The 13,154-nt window shown below is 43.1% G+C and overlaps 1 protein-coding gene across 1 annotated transcript; it reads left to right on the forward strand.

The window, feature by feature from the left end:
• The first annotated feature begins 1,866 nt into the window (after window positions 1–1,866).
• On the forward strand, window positions 1,867–7,795 carry LOC105047658 (protein HOTHEAD). Its single transcript, XM_010926689.4, has 6 exons — window positions 1,867–2,061; window positions 3,054–3,405; window positions 5,715–6,025; window positions 6,207–6,592; window positions 6,925–7,493; window positions 7,605–7,795. The coding sequence occupies exons 1-6, from the start codon at window positions 1,992–1,994 to the stop codon at window positions 7,657–7,659; spliced, it is 1,743 nt and encodes a 580-aa protein (XP_010924991.1). The 5' UTR covers window positions 1,867–1,991; the 3' UTR covers window positions 7,660–7,795.
• The last annotated feature ends 5,359 nt before the right edge of the window (window positions 7,796–13,154 follow it).

A 13,154-nucleotide genomic window follows, 5' to 3' on the forward strand; every position in this document is an offset into this window, starting at 1 on the left:
GTTCGAGCTGTCCGAAGGAGTGGATACTTCTCGAGCGGAGGCCGAAGAACCAGGTCCTGACAGCTTTGCGGAGTGTGGCGGGGAAGCCGATGCAAAGGAGGGCATTGGTTGCCCCTTGGATTGTCATGAGAGTCTTGTAGCTCTCTAGATGGTCGATTGGGTCGGTGGAGCCGTCGTAAGGCTCCACATGAGGTATCTTGAACCGACTAGGGATCGGTTCATCGAGGATGAATCGGGAGAGAGGTTGGGTGGTCCGGAAGTCGACGTCGTTCGAAGATTTCTGACCATCCGCCTGGAGTTGAGCAAGCCGACGGTCGATTTTCTCGAACCTGCGTTCATAGTCGTTTAATCGTTGGTGTTGAGAAACTCCAGGAGTCGATCCTCTCGATGAATTTGAGAGTGAGGCAGACGGCGTCTGTGGTCGCTTTTCCCTCCTCGCTCGCTCCAGCCGGGAAGGAGAGGGACGTCGAGACCAACGGACGTTATGCTGTGGCCGCCTCTCCCCTTTTCGATGGGAGTGGTGAGATGGCTGCTCCTGAGGAGGAGATGGAAATGGACGCAGGCGTCGGCGGCTGCTTCTGGACGGTGTGGGATGCGCCACCGGTTGTTCCACTGGCAGTCGCGGCAACTGAGTTGGTCGCTGCTGGAGATTTTTGACAGCATCCATCATGACGGTCATTTGCCGCACGATCGCCGCGATCTGTGCCTCCATGGTTATCGCTGGATGCGGAGAGCTGAGCTCCGCCATGGAGGGTGAAGGAGAGGGCTCTTCTCGACAGGAAGAGTACCTCGCCGATCCGGTAGCTCTCGATCACTGAGCTCTGATTTTCTTCATCTCGAGAGGTCTCTTCAAGCTTCTGTGGAGCTCATTGTCTTACCTCTGTCGAGCCTCTTCCTGACGCGCCAAATCTATTGCGGTCAATCCCCTCGTCGTCTAGTCACCGGGAACAAGCGCCTACAAAAGAAGTCTGCACTGATCGAAGGTGACTCCGACGGGAACCCTCCGACAGTCAAGTCAGAGAGGAGACTAGGCAACAGCGAAAATCAGAGGCCCAGCCCGAGAGGGCTCGGGTAAGCTTGGGAGTTGGAGGGAGTGTCAGAGAGAGCTTGAGAAAGCTTACCAAGACTATTGCCTTACCCCTTTTTTATAGTAGAACGCGGTGTGGTCCGCCATTAATGGTGCAGACAATTGGGGAGTTGTCAAATCGTCGGAGGCTGTCGGAGTCGCCGCGGACTGTCAAATCGCCGTGGGCCGTCACATCATTGGGATTAATCTATGTCCTTGGCAGGACAATATCTCAGGGCGGTTATGCCGCATGCCTTTGTCAGGATGGTGGCCCTCAGCAGTCGTACGGCGTTTGGGGAAGCCGACCGACCATACGTCGGCATTTGGTTGCCGAGACGTCGGGTGATGACCCAGAGGTATCGTTGGCTGGTCTGGTGCCTTGCTTAAGTCGGACGTCGGCTGCCACCCCCGACACTGAGTCGGTAATATGGGTTCGACCGCTTGGTCGGTCGGAAACAGCATGAGTCAGTTCGGCCGACACACCTTCGGCCGGATATTATCAGCAGCCATCTGTCGGGTCATCCATCAGAATCGTCCATCGATCGCCCGTCGGGATCATCTATCGGAGTCGTCCGTCGGAGTCATTCATCGGAGTCGATCAGGATCGTCTATTTAGATCGTCTGTCGGGATCATCGATCGATATATCCCAACAGCATTCATGCCTTCGTTAAATGATTTCCCGTTAGAGTTTCCTTCTCTTAAATCCACCAAGCTGCATTAAAACCTACATTACTTTCTGCTACTTATATCCAATGGAGGGTGAGAGAATGAGAGCAATAAGAGTAAGGAGTAGGTAGCAGCAAGAAGAGAGAGAGAGAGAGTTGGCGCTTAGTTTTTTATCACCTGCTATTAGGGGCTCCCGCACCACGGATATTGTGGCGTGCCCACGCTATTTTCCAGGCGTTCGTGTTGCCTCTCAGACGCATGGCTTGCAGGAAGAGAGAGCTTTTCCTCGGATTCTTGCTGTTCCTCAGCATATTTGGATCAACCCATGGTCTCTTTTTTTCGTTTTTGTTGAATATATTAGATTTTCATTCTTGAACTTCCATATGCTTGTTGTGTCTCAAAGATTGTGAGACAATTGTTGCATAGCAAAGTTAAGACCAGGGGAATTTGCCTCCGTTTGTTAGATTAGATTATTAGGCGGTGGCCGGTTCTTGGAGAAGAGAACTACTTCCCATTTGGCATCCAAATGAATTCTTAAAACCCCACCACTTTGCAAATTCTCAATCTTCGAGTATCTTTTGACTCATCTTGACGGTTAGTTGCCTCTATATACTTTTATATTTCGGTTCCCCAAACTTTTCAAATTACAATTTCTGAAGTTTAGGACTTTCTTCTTATAGGTTTTATTCGTCGGTGTTTCTTGTCTTGATTGAGAGTTTTTGAATTTTGATATGTCTCAAATTTTTATTTGTTATTTGTTTTTTTTTTTTGGGAATATAAGGCTTCAGTTCGCAAAAAAAAGAAGTTTTCATATAAGAAAAAGCCACTTGCAATTTTGCACCCAAACAAAGAGTCACAAGGTGTTCCTTCTTCCTTATGTATGTTCTCTGATTGGAAGCTAAGAACTTGAGCTAATTTACTGAATATATTATTCTTTTTCTCTTTTTTTTGTCCGAGAGAAAGCTGAATTTGTTTTTGTGCTAATCCTGATTAACATTTTGTTATAATTGAGAAGAGTTGAGATGTGTGCTGAAAGCCAGTTGCTTCCATCGGTCTAGTCCATTTGCACTCTTATTTCTGAAAAATCCCGAGCCCCCTAGAGTTTTTTTGGAGAAGGTAACATTTGGTAATTCTTCTATTGCAATTCACAAAAAAATCTCAAACTGGGTTGTTGGGATTGTTAAATCATGACTTGCTTCAATTCCCATGGTAAAATCATGTATGCATAAGCTTTTCAAAGATGGGCTACTTCCATCCTCCACCTCTGTCAAGAATTTTCTTTTGTGAACGTATCTGTGATGCATTGCTTATAATATTCAGGTAGGGGGTTCCACAAGCTGAGTCACCCACATCTGGAGAAAGCAAGCAGCTTCTCCTCAACACCACCACAAGGGTATGACTACATCATTGTGGGTGGGGGCACAGCAGGGTGCCCCTTAGCTGCCACCCTTTCTCAGAGATACAAAGTTCTGCTGCTAGAGAGGGGTGGCTCTCCCTATGGCAATAGAAACATCTCCTACTTGGAGAACTTCCACATCTGTCTGGCTGACACCTCTCCCACTTCTCCTTCTCAACCTTTCATTTCCACCGACGGCGTCATCAATGCCCGAGCTAGAGTTTTAGGTGGGGGGACCTGCATAAATGCCGGTTTCTACACCAGAGCCAGCCCAAGGTATGTGTTTAACTAATCTCTTGATCATTCTGTTAATGTCTGTTCTCTTAATTCCTTTTAGTCTCATGGTGAATTGCTCATTAGTCTCTTCATCATGTTTTAATGCAAGAAAAAACAATACACCAACAGCTGGTGGCACGGTTGATTGGCACCAATCTCTCCAAGTGAGAGGGTTCATTTCCTTTTAGTCTCATGGTGAATTGCTCATTAGTCTCTTCATCATGTTTTAATGCAAGAAAAAACAATACACCAACAGCTGGTGGCACGGTTGATTGGCACCAATCTCTCCAAGTGAGAGGGTTCATGTTGAAACCTGAGTGGTGGTGATAACCATCATCTTCTCACAGAAGAAATGCAACAGAAGTATGCTTCTGAATGGTCATTTATTGGTTAGTAAATGTTAAAAAGTCTAAGTTTCAGATAAGCTTGTTTTAGTCTGAGTTATGGGAACCTGAAAGTTTCTGTTCTAGACAAGTCAAGCTCTTTTGTTTTTTGAGACTAAAATAGCGAGCGACATCTGAATATTGCTTCACTGTTTTTTTGGTCCTGTTCTGTCTTTATCTTGCTATCTGTCTCTCTTTCATTGGGTTTGGTTTGTCCTGTCTCTTCTACCGTTTTACCGAGTCCAGAATGATTGGTTTAATTACCACTAGTAACTAAATATGGCCTTAGGATTGTTTTGTTTAATGGACAAATTGCACAAGGAGGCCCCTCTTTTGTTGGTAGTGGTAATGAGGCCTTAAAAATCTAGATGATTATGACCTCTTTGAAGTTTTCCTCTTTTCATGTGCTTATCTAGAGATTCTAGACATCAAGATAATTTTTGCATCCCTGTGTTATAAATACTTAGATACATGTTCGACATTTTTTTTTCTTTCACGTAAGCAGTCTCTCATGCAGTCAAGCATAGCCAACCGCTTAAGAAAAGCACTTAAAAAATTTGGTTGCTTGAGAAATGACAATTAGAATCCATTTCTTATCTTGATGCACGACAATTAATAGAAAAGGCATATGGGGCTTTCAGTTTGCATGGTTCTGATGAGCGACGAGATGATAACTACCAATATCAGGAAGAGAATAATTTGTACAAATCAGTAGATGTGGAATAGACATTCACATATTGTAGAATGATTTTTCTTTTCAACTTACACTAACTTCAATGAAGCATAGAAATGTAATGGAAATGGATGTTTAGCTTGCTACTTGTAGTGAGAAAAAAAATATAAATCATTGCTGAATTCATGATATTGTTTCTTTAGTTTCTTTCTTTTTTTTTTACTAAATTTGTCATTTTCACATGGATCATTTTATATGTCAGAAATTATTATATGGGGTAATTTGATGAGCATTTCATAATCTTGTTTGGTAATTTACAATAAGACTATGAACAGTACATGGTACCACCATTTTGGCAGAATAGTGCGAAAATAGGACATGTCCTCCAAGGAACAACCATATAGAGAGAGATGGCTCACAAAAGTCAGTCTAAACAATTAAAAGCAGCCACCTCTACGAGCTAGGCCCAGTATGGGAGTCTTTTTCTCCCCTTCATCATTGAATTGTAATTTTCACCTAAATTTTGAGATTCATGGTAGTTCATAAACACATACTCTGGTGCCTCGTTGAGAAGTAGACAAATGCTACATACTTTCTATGCTTCTTAGCAGATCTTAGTCGAATAATTGATGCTGGCTAGCCAAAAGAAGCTTGCAACAGCTGGGAAGAAATTAGACCTTCAGATAAATTGATCCAATTTTGCCTCTTGTCAACGAGACACCATCATTTGTTTCCATTCTTCAACAACTCACTCTTCCATCCTGGTATAACTTGGAGTCCAGTGGACTATAAACAATCTGATATACGTTCGTAAATATGGAGTCTCCAATATTAATTGCAAAACTTGGCAAGCTTGTAGAACTGGTTCTATTACTGTTATGGTGGTGGTGGTTGCGCTTGATGTCATGGCGTCTCAATTCCTTCCAACCTCCTGCTTTAATTTCTGGCACTCTTTTTGTTCAATTCGCCACTTGATTCTATTTTACTCAGTCCACATCATTTTCAGCAACAAGAATAGCTGTCGCCGGCGTCATAAATACCTTTCCGAGCTGTAGAACCAATACCCACCCAAATGGTCCTCTCCCCTTCCCACCAACCTCGTGCTTTAGTAAACCTTCTGGCACCTTAATGAATGGAGCTGTTCATTTGCTCTGCTTCGATTAACTTTTACTGCTATGGGACTTGTAGCTTCCACTAATTCAGGAAGCCAAAAAAGGAACTGATTACTTGAGTTTTATAATATGGCTCCCCAGCTATGTGAGGGAGGCAGGTTGGAATGGTGAGCTGGTGAATGAGTCATATCCATGGATCGAAAAGAGGATTGTTCACTGGCCCAAGATTGCACCATGGCAAGCCGCACTGAGGAATGGGTTGATAGAAGCTGGAGTGTCACCTTTCAATGGTTACACATACGATCATCTGTATGGGACTAAGGTTGGTGGCACCATTTTCAACGAATACGGATTCCGAAGCACTGCTGCTGATCTGCTCACTGCCGGACATAGAAGGAATCTCAGGGTCTTGCTTCATGCCACTGTTCAGAAGATTATCTTCGACATACAAGGTAGAAGCCTAAGGGCCATAACCCAACTGCCTTCTCTGAAATAGCAATTATTTCAGTTGAATGCAGTATTCTAAAAGTGAGCAGAATTCCCTAGATCCTATCGAACATCTCTACAGAGTGAAACATAGGGATAACATATCCTGGTCATTCATCATATCTCTAACATGAAATCAATGAACAGGGCGGAAGCCCAAGGCGGTCGGAGTCCTCTTCAAGGATGAGAATGGCATGCAACACCAAGCAGTCCTCAATGATGGGAGGAGCAGTGAAATTATATTGTCCTCTGGTACAATTGGAAGCCCTCAGTTGCTACTTCTGAGCGGAATTGGACCCGAGGAAGATCTCAAGAAGCTCAACATTCCGGTGGTCCTCGACAACCAGCACGTCGGAAAAGGCATGTCAGACAACCCAATGAATTCAATTTTCATACCCTCCAAGGAGCCCATGGAGCAGTCCCTGGTGCAGACCGTCGGGATTACGAAGATCGGTTCGTTCATCGAGGCCACCAGCGGGTTCAGCCAATCACAAGACAGCATCCGTTGCCACCATGGGATCATGTCAGCTGAGGTCCAGCATTCTCATCCACCAGTAATTTTATGAAAAAATTATTTTTAGATTTTTACCGTCCACACACAGATTGATTATAAATATTTATGTTCAGATTATACAGATTACCTAGTTTCCATATCTATACGTTCATGTTTCGGTTATATGGGTATATATCTTAGTTATATAGAAATAATTTTTTAATATTTTAAAATTTTTTATTTAATTTAAAAAAATTAAAAATAATTTCAAATTTATATAGAGATTTATGGATAATTTTTTCTTATTTTATCCATTGCTACGGTATCCTTTTCTGTCAAAAATTCCTGCAACTAAATTGCAGTTCACCGCAGATTGGGCAACTCTCCACCATCCCTCCAAAGAAACGAAGCCTGGAAGCAGCCAGGGAGTATGCTAAGAACAAGGGGAGCCTTCCTCGGGAGGCATTCCAAGGGGGCTTCATACTAGAGAAGATCGACGGCCCGCTCTCCACCGGCGAACTCAGCCTCATCGACACAAATGTGGACAACAACCCCTCTGTCACCTTCAACTACTTCAGCCACCCGGATGACCTCCGGCGATGCGTCTACGGGATCAGGATGATCGAGAAGATTGTGCAGACGAGGCAATTTGCTAACCTGTCTGATGACTGTGCCAACTCCATGGAAAGGTTGCTGAACATAAGCGTGAAGGCAAACGTGAACTTGATACCAAAGCACACCAATGATACTACATCAATCGAGCAGTTCTGCAGGGATACAGTGATCACAATCTGGCACTACCATGGTGGATGCCATGTGGGAAAGGTGGTGGACCATGACTACCGGGTTCTCGGCATCACCAGCCTACGGGTGGTCGATAGCTCGACATTTGTTAACTCGCCCGGGACTAACCCTCAGGCAACTGTCATGATGCTGGGCAGGTATTAGCATCGTAAATGCTTAACAAGTATCTTTTCCCATAGTTGTTGCAAGGAGATCTGTTTACTGAATTCCCTTACTGATTAATTGTTTCTGTTGTTTTCGATATCCAGATACATGGGAGTGAAGATACTGAGGGAAAGGTTAGGGAGAGCTGGAGGAGTCTAGCTGTGACTGATGGCGGTGCGTTTTGTTGCGTTGACAAAAAAAAAGAAAAAGAAAAAGAGAGAGAGAGAGAGAGAGTGTGTGTATTGCACTAACTTTTACCAGTTTCGTCTTGAAGCATTCAAATCAAAAAACAAAAGTAGAGAAGAAATGGAAAATTCATCTGTCCTAGCCTCCTAGGTTACTCTGCAAAATGGATTGTACTGTGAAAACTACCGATGTCCTCTACCCTTAGCTTCTCAGCATCTAGAGAGGTGCTTCATGCAATAACCGCTGAGAAGTTCAAATTTTCTTGATGGTCGAAAAGGTGGATGTTTAGATAGGTTCCTGTAGTTCTCATCACTTGGTTTCTCACGGAGTGTTTGCTTTGCGACAACGAATCATGTTCTGATGCAACAAATGCAACCAGATATGATAAGGATAATAAACAAACTTTCAACTCCTCCATCACCTCAATCCTTTCCCATGTTATCTTATTCTGTTGTAACGTAACTCAAAAAAATAGGAGACTGTTGAGTATTTGTTGCAACTGGTTTTACGTTAATATATACCTCTCTGCTGGGAAGAAGCAGAGCACTCTGTTTTTCAGCCTCTCATATTCATTTTGTTTTACCACATTTTATGGTATCAGAGCAGACAATTGCCTCACCGCTCTAGCCTGGGAGCTGCTCTCCTACCTTCCTTTCTTTTGACCACTATGTCGACTTCTTCAGACTCCGATAATATCGCGAATCCACAACAGTCGTCCCTTCAGCCCATCAATGGCCATCACGGCACCTCGCCATCCCTGGTAATCTCTAATATTACCAATTTAGTTCCCATCAAGTTGGACGGCACGAATTATCGTGTGTGGAAGGGTCTTTCCGTGCCAATCCTACGAGGTCATCAACTAATGAGCTATGTTGATGGCAACCTGCCATCTCCCTAAGCCACTTCACCTGAGTTCCTCCCTTGGTACGAGAAGGACCCAATGATTCTATCATGGATCAATGCCACTCTGTCTCGATCGGCACTTCCCTACACTGTGGGTCTCCCATCTGCCAAAGAAGCTTGGGATGTTCTAATCCGTCGCTATGGTTCGATCTCTACTTCCCATGTTATGAACCTTTGACGTCAACTTCATCTGATTACGAAAGGGTCGTCTTCCATGCAAGATTACTTGCACCAGTTCAAGCTAATCGTGGATCAGCTTAGTGCTGCTGGATCCATGATTTCAAATGTTGAATTACTCTTTGCAATGCTGGACGTACGGTCTCCCGCCAGCCTACAATGTCGTCGCCAGCATTATCCGCACAAGGCGCAAACTATCACTCTCTCTCGTGAAGTGGTTGAGGATCTTCTTCTAAGTGAAAAACTCACCCTTACTCGTTAAAACCAACAGCAAGAAGAGATGACTGCACTTCTGTCCCAGCGAGGCAGCACCTTCCGTGGTCATGGTCGTGGCCATGGGAGAAGTAACCGCGATGCCCAACACCAGCCCTTCACCACTGGACATCGCGACCAACAACAGCAGCCCATATCTTCACCAACTAGACAGTCCTTAGCGACTATTCACTGTCAATCTGCGAGCGTCGTGGACACAAGGCGATTGATTGCTACTCAATGCATGAACTTCGCCTACCAAGGTCGTCACCCTCTGGAGAAACTTGCCACCATGACTGCATCATCTAACATGGACGACACCATATGGTACACTGATTCTGGGGCTTCTCACCACATCACCAACGATTTGGGTAACCTATCCATCTCCATTAAATACAATGGATCTAATTCGGTACGTATTGGCAATGGACAAGATCTATCGATATCTAATACTGGCACTGGTCTTCTCTTTTCCCCATCTCATTATTTTAAACTTACCAACACATTACATTGTCCCCATGTTGCATCTAATCTTCTTTTTATCTCTCGTTTTACTAAAGATAATAATTGCCATTTTATATTTACTAAATCTGATTTCTTGGTGAAGGACAACAACACAGGGAAGATTCTGCACCAAGGGATGCTTGAGAAGGGACTCTATCCATTCCGATCAGCTAAAGATTGCACTCCTGAACATATTGCATTATCTGCTATTTCCAATAATGTGTGGCATCAGCGGTTGGGCCATCCCTCCCGTGATATCCAGTCCTCTATTCTAGCTAGGATTTCTATTCCTAATTCCTGTCAACTAGGCAAAAGTCATAAGTTACCTTTTTTCTTTATCGACAACTGTATCCCCCTCACCTTTATCTCTCATTCATTGTGACATTTGGGGACCTTTACCAGTCATGTCTATCTCTAATTTTAAATATTATATTTTATTTATTGATGATCATTCTCGCTGTATCTGGCTTTATCCAATAAAATTGAAATCTGAACTTTTTCAAATCTTTATAACCTTCAAGGCTCTCGTGGAAAATATGTTTGATGCCAAAATCAAAACTTTCTGCTCCGATGGTGGGGGTGAGTTTATTAGTTGTTGCTTTCAAGATTTTTTTACCCAACATGGCGTACACCACCAATTCTCTTGTCCTTGCAACCCCGAACAAAATGGTATTGTTGAACGAAAACACCGACATTTAGTAGAAATAGGGTTATCACTCTTGGCTCATGCCTCTCTTCCTTCGAAATTTTGGCTTGAGGCCTTTAACACTGCTATCTATCTTATAAATCGAATGCCCATTTCTCCTATTTTCGATACCTCACCATTTGAAGTGTTGTTCAAAATGCAACCAAATTATAAGTTCCTTAAAACCTTTGGTTGCCTCTGCTTCCCATGGCTCCTCCCATATACCCCCATATATCCCCTCCTGCCTCATCACCTAACATTATCGCCACCTCCCCACCATGCATGACAACCAACGAACCTCCACCATGCACACGTGTCCACCCCATGAAAACCCGATCCCAATCTGGCATTTTCAAACCGAAAGTTTACAGTGCCGATCGATACCCTATGCCTCTTGCCCTCATGGCCACTAAGCAAGGCACCTGGACACTTGTTCCCTACGGTATCGATGGGTATACAAAATCAAACGACATCCTGACAGCTCCATACTACGTCACAAAGCTCGGCTTGTCGCAAAGGATTTTCATCAACAGCTTGGGATCGACTTCCTCGAAACTTTTAGCCCGGTGGTCAAGCACACGACCATCTGCGTCATCCTCTCCATCACCACATCTCGCCACTGGCCACTGCATCAGCTTGACGTGGAGGAGTGTGCTTTCCTCCATGGCAACCTTGCCGAGATCGTCTACATGCATCAACCACCACCAGGCGGCTATGTTGATCCTCAGTTTTCAGATCACGTCTGTCTCATGAAGAAATCCATTTATGGCCTCCGCCAAGCTCCAAGGGCCTGGTATGCCAAGTTCAGTGCCACCCTCGTCAACTTGGATTTTATGGTGTCCACCTCGGACCCATCATTATTTATATATCGCTCCAATGACTGTCTCGCCTTCTTACTTTTATATGTTGACGATATTGTGCTGACGGGCTCCAACCCCTCCATGCTTCAAACATTTATTAAAATGTTGCAAGAACAGTTTCACATGAAGGGCATGGGTGCGGTGTCCTACTTTTTCAGCATCGAAGTGACTCGCATTCAGGAGAAAATTTTTCTTGCTCAAAGCAAATACATCAGGGATCTTCTCATCCGCACTGCCCATCAAGTCACCATCGTCAGTGAAGAAATTGGATGTTTCTGGCACTGCTCTATCCGACCCCCACAAATACAGGAGCATTGTTGGTGCTTTACAGTACGTAATGCTCACATGTCCTGACATTGCATTCTCTGTGAATCAAGTATGCATCAGGCCACTGAACAACACATGACTGCATTGAAACGGATCCTTCGTTTTTTAAAAGGTACCATCCAACAAAGTTTATGTCTACGTCCAGGCCCACTGCAACTCTCAGCATACTGTGATGCAGCACAAAAAAAATAACCCACTATCTCGCATTCGTCAACTGAAGCCGAGTACAGAAGCCTTGCTCACACTGCCGCAGAAGTCTACTGGCTTTGCTCAATGTTCCGAGAACTTAATATCCCACTTGCCATGCGCCCTGTGATCTGGTGTGATAATGTGTTCGCTATTGCCTTGACACATAATCCTGTCTTCCATGTGAACTAAACATATAGAGGTCGACTATCACTATGTCCGCGAACTAGTCAGCCTGCAACTGCTCGACATCCGCTTCATTTTTTCTGCCGATCAAGTAGCGGACATATTCACAAAAAGGTCTTCATTTCAGCAGGGTACAATTTCTCTAAGCCAAGCTGGGCCTTCGGGCGCTTTGCTTGAGGGGGGTGATAACGAATCATGTTCTGATGCAACAAATGCAACCAGATATGATAAGGATAATAAACAAACTTTCAACTCCTCCATCACCTCAATCCTTTCCCATGTTATCTTATTCTGTTGTAACGTAACCCAAGGGAATCGGGGACTGTTGAGTGTTTGTTGTGACTGGTTTTACGTTAATATATACCTCTCTGTTGGGAAGAAGCAGAACACTCTGTTTTTCAGCCTCTCATATTCATTTTGTTTCACCATATTTTTACTTTGAAGCCCTCCTTCGAAGAACAGCATGCTTGGCAGCTCATGAGTCCTTTTTTTTTGTGGAAATTTTGGTAATCTTCGTGGTAATGGCAGGATATGACTGCTCTTGCCTGTTACGCAAAAAAAAATTATTTATTTATTTATTTAGTTATGGTTTTGGGGGTGCGGGACGGCGTGGTGGGGGTGTTAGGGGGCGGGTGTGGCGTGCGGTGGATGATAAGCCAATGATATGAAATATATGTATGCATACCACATGATTAATTTTGAGTTTCTTACTGTTGCGTTTTTGTATTTTTGTTTTCTCTATAAATTAATCAAATTCCATTATTAGGGGTGAAAGCTGATTTGATAATATCCATCTAAATTTATTTTTATATGCAAATCTATATACATTTGAATAAAAATTTGAATATTTGATTAATATTCATCAAAGCAAAATTGATATGGATATAGACAGATAATTATTCGATCCATATCAAAATATTTAATTTTATTTATAATTTTTTTTAATTCTATATAGCATCCATAAATAAAAAAATAAATAATACATAAATATGTTATTAACTTGATTTATCATTTACTTGATAATATTTTTATTCTATAGTTATAAAGCTTGGACATTCGATTTATATTAGTATCTAAATTCATATTTTTAGTGTCTGATTTATATCCGCATTCATTTAAAATAAATATAAATATAAATTTTTATATCCAACTAATATTATATTTATATTTATATTCATTAATTAAAATAAATATGGATTTGGATGCACCGGTGCCGGACCAATTTCAGCCCTAAGATTAACAATTCCTGTAAGGAAAAGGAAGGAGGGGGTGGAGGTCGGTTCAAGTCACATTCTAGAGCCCCTACTCACATATCTGACGTAGAGAAGACTCCAATTGTTGGTCTACGTTCATGTGCTGGTCTGTGTTCGTATGCGGCTGCATGTCCT

This window comes from Elaeis guineensis, chromosome 6 (assembly GCF_000442705.2).
Source record: "Elaeis guineensis isolate ETL-2024a chromosome 6, EG11, whole genome shotgun sequence".
NCBI lineage: Eukaryota > Viridiplantae > Streptophyta > Magnoliopsida > Arecales > Arecaceae > Elaeis > Elaeis guineensis.

Excerpts from the sequence above, each read along its gene's own strand:
- LOC105047658 (XM_010926689.4), top strand. The coding sequence starts at position 1,992 with ATGGCTTGCAGGAAGAGAGAGCTTTTCCTCGGATTCTTGCTGTTCCTC. Across the intron at positions 6,026-6,206 it reads GATTATCTTCGACATACAAG|GGCGGAAGCCCAAGGCGGTC; the intron begins GTAGAAGCCTAA and ends ATCAATGAACAG. Across the intron at positions 7,494-7,604 it reads ACTGTCATGATGCTGGGCAG|ATACATGGGAGTGAAGATAC; the intron begins GTATTAGCATCG and ends TTCGATATCCAG.